Raw genomic sequence first — 3,527 nt, 5'->3', positions numbered from 1 at the left:
GTGTGAATGATAGAGTAAAGAAGATGAGTACAAGTGATGAAAACGAGATAGAAACAAATACAGAGGAGTATCAACGTTTTGACACAGATCTGGATGGAGGTTTTGCTTGCCGGCGTGTGGAATAGATGAAGAGAAGAGCTTCCCTCTCAGGCTTGCTCGTCTGGTAGAAGTGACCTTCGTATCGAGCTTCGACGACAGGGATTGAAAGGATTCTTTGCTCGGAGACTCATCTCTCGGCCTTGTCTCTTGATTATCCCGGATCTACTTTGATTAGTCGCTCAACTAGTCTCTCTCTCAGATCAGTATATACACGTCTCCTTGTATCGAGTATATACAAGTATCAATTCTCTCGTATCCAGTATCCCTTTCAATGGAATTGCAGAAGCTATTTATAGGCGAAGCTTTGACTCTTTGCAGTGTGGTCCCTACTTTATTGTTAAGGCAATTCCTGAAATGGTGGAGTGAATATTCCTTCTGTTACGTAATCAATCCCGTCAGAAATGCACAATTGAAAGCTGTACACGCGTCCGAATCCTCCGCAATTGCGTTGCTCTTTACATCTTCGATTGTTTGCCTGTATGCGGTGTTGTTTTTTATTATCGCATGTGGTTAGAATTGCGTCGATCTCAAAGCTCTTGATCAATTATCGCATGCACCATCATTGCGTTGATCGTCTCTTCATTATTGATTGACGGGTGCAATGCGACGTAGATGCGTTGTTCAGTTTATCTTTAAGCCATGAATGCATGCGGTGACTTGATTTCCTGCAAAATAGACTTGAAACATTCTTTTCTATCATCGCAATGGTGTCAGTGGGTGTATTGACGATAATTTATAATTCTCGCATTTCTTAGCCAATTTCCATACTATCGATGCAACTTCTCTTTCTTTTAGCCGCAATATCTAAATAAAACAGTATAAATAATTTGTATTTCTACAAGTTATCACACCCCCAAATTTAGATATATGCTTGTCCTCAAGCATATATTCTACTAAGGCAATATTGTTTAATTCTTATCCTAAAATTTTGCATCGATTGGTTGCTCCGAATGCTCCACCTAGGCAACATTACTTAATAGCGCAATTTTCTTCTATCCTCGATAATTCATAACAAAGCCTTACTTTATTCTTCTATACAACAAATTTCTACTAAAAAATGCTTTTCTAGTTTTAAAAAGAATATTTATCTCTTCTTGCAAAAACAACTTGATGTGTCTGGATGCGGTGGTTAGATTTGCGTCATTTATTAGAGACTGTTGATCATGGTTACACTCTTCGTTTTGACTTGTTCCTATGGGTGTCATGCGAACATCCAACTACGGTTGTGTGCCAATCTCAACTTTAACTCTTGAATTTCAGCTAAGTATAACTTTTGCTGATCAGAGGAGTTGTCTCTTATATTCTTCTATTTTTCTTCTTCTCATTTTTTTTCTCTTTTCATATTGCGTCGTTTTTGGAAACCCACCTTCGTTTTAGCTTGCTCCCACGGGTGTCATGTGAACATCCAACTACGAGCAGGTTCCTTTCACGACTAACTCTTATCAGGTTGGGATTGTTTTGGGATTTCCCTTGCACTGACATTGGAGTCTTGTATGAATTTTTTTTTTATTTTTTTTAATTTTTTTTAATGATAATGAACACATTTTTCTTAATGACCGTATCTACTTGATCACATCTGCTCAGACCTTCCCCACCCCCAAATTTAGAAATGCGCAAGGTCCTCATTACATTGTTTGGACAGAATAGACAAACACTAGACAAAATTTTGAAAAGAAGGTTTGAGCAGAATTTGGAAGGATAAAAGGTAAAATAGTGCTATAGCCACGAATTAACTAAGTATTAGCCAGAAAATACAAAGTGTGGGAAATGTTACTAAGTGTATGCATATTATACATCATGGCAGCGCAATGAATAACGCAAAATAAAAGATAAAAAATATCGCAAATAATGACAAAGGATGATAAAGAAGAGGCTAAGGCATAGGGAAAGAATTGATACTCAGTTGTATTAAAAATTAACTAAGTATACAAAGAAATAAAAATAACGCAATACAATTTTTTTTCTTTTTCTTTTTGTATGTACAAAGAATCAAAGAATTAGCTTCTCTACAAAGAAAAATAATGAATGAAGTTTTCTTTTGTATTTGATTCAGACGAGTGCACGATTAAAAATTAACACCACATTTCCATTAACACAAATGCATATTTGTAGAGGACGGGCAACAACACATGTATCATCGCAACACACCACTTAACTCAACGCATTTCTGGAGGATGGGCACACGGTACTTCTACCAGCGCAACACTACCTCAACTAGTGCATTTTCGCTAAGGACGGGCTAACAATACATATGAGTGCAACACACCCCTCAACGCAATGCATTTGGGTGGAATGGACACAAAGTGTATCTTGTTATCACAAAATGCACCCATCATCGCATTGCATACCAAATTTTATTTATTTATTTTAATTCATCACTAACGCAAGTCGAAAAGACTTTACGATGTTCATTGTTTTATTCAGTCATTCACAAAAATTTTAAGAACAACGCTACTAATGCATACAAATTAATGAAATTAAACATGACATGGAAATACATAAAGCATAAAGGCTAATTCTACTAAGCAGTAAATAATGCAATTTAGAAAGCAGTAAATGAAAGCTGTAAAGAAAGCAATTAAACATAGATATAGGGATGCTGATTGAAAGAAGTTTTTCATAGTTACCACAATAGCATCCCCCGTAAGCGATTAGTCCTTCTTGCCTAAGTCGATGGTCTCCATGCATCGATCCACATCACCCCCAAGGTAGGGCTTAATTCGTTGACCATTGACTTTAAATGCGTTGCTCCCGTCTTCAGTTGTTAGTTCCACTGTGCCATGGGGAAAGATGGTCTTGATGTGAAATGGTCCAGACCAATGGGACTTCAACTTCCCTGGAAGCAATCGCAAACGCCCGTTAAACAGTAATACCTGTTGACCTTCGACAAAATTTTGATTGTTTATGCGGTCATCATACCATTTTTTGGTTTTCTCCTTATAAAGCTTGGCATTTTCGTAGGCGTTCATTCGCCACTCGATCAGCTGGTTCAATTGCAACTTCCAAACTTTTCTCGCACTTGCTAGATCAAAGTTCAGCTTCTTGCATGCCCATATTGCCTTGTGTTCCAACTGGAGAGGCAGATGACAATCTTTTCCGAAGACCAGAGCATATGGGGACATGTTGATTGGAGTTTTAAAGGCAGTCCTATATACCACAGTGCTTCGTCGAGCTTCGGTGACCAATCATTCCTGGAGGTACTGACTACCTTCTCCAAGATAGTTTTGATCTCTCTGTTAGAAATCTCTGCCTGCCCATTAGTTTGTGGGTGATAAGCAGTTGTAACTCTATGGCTGAAGTTAAATTTAGTCAATAGGTTGGTGATTATGCGGTTGATGAAATGTGAGCCTTCATCGCTGATTAAAGCCCGAGGCGTTCCATATTGGGCAAAGATATTCTTTTTGAGAAACTTCGCCACCGTGGCTGCA

General features: G+C 38.0%; 1 protein-coding gene across 1 annotated transcript; it reads right to left on the bottom strand.

Moving 5' to 3' along the window:
* Positions 1–2,750: 2,750 nt before the first annotated feature.
* Positions 2,751–3,221, bottom strand: LOC120081138. The gene has a single exon (XM_039035813.1). It carries the CDS (start codon positions 3,219–3,221, stop codon positions 2,751–2,753), a length of 471 nt encoding a protein of 156 aa, XP_038891741.1.
* Positions 3,222–3,527: the final 306 nt, after the last annotated feature.

Source organism: Benincasa hispida, chromosome 7 (assembly GCF_009727055.1).
Source record: "Benincasa hispida cultivar B227 chromosome 7, ASM972705v1, whole genome shotgun sequence".
In the NCBI taxonomy this organism is placed as follows: Eukaryota; Viridiplantae; Streptophyta; class Magnoliopsida; order Cucurbitales; family Cucurbitaceae; genus Benincasa; species Benincasa hispida.
The sequence above is the reverse complement of the archived record's forward strand: the minus strand, read 5'-3'. Positions and strand labels throughout refer to the sequence as shown.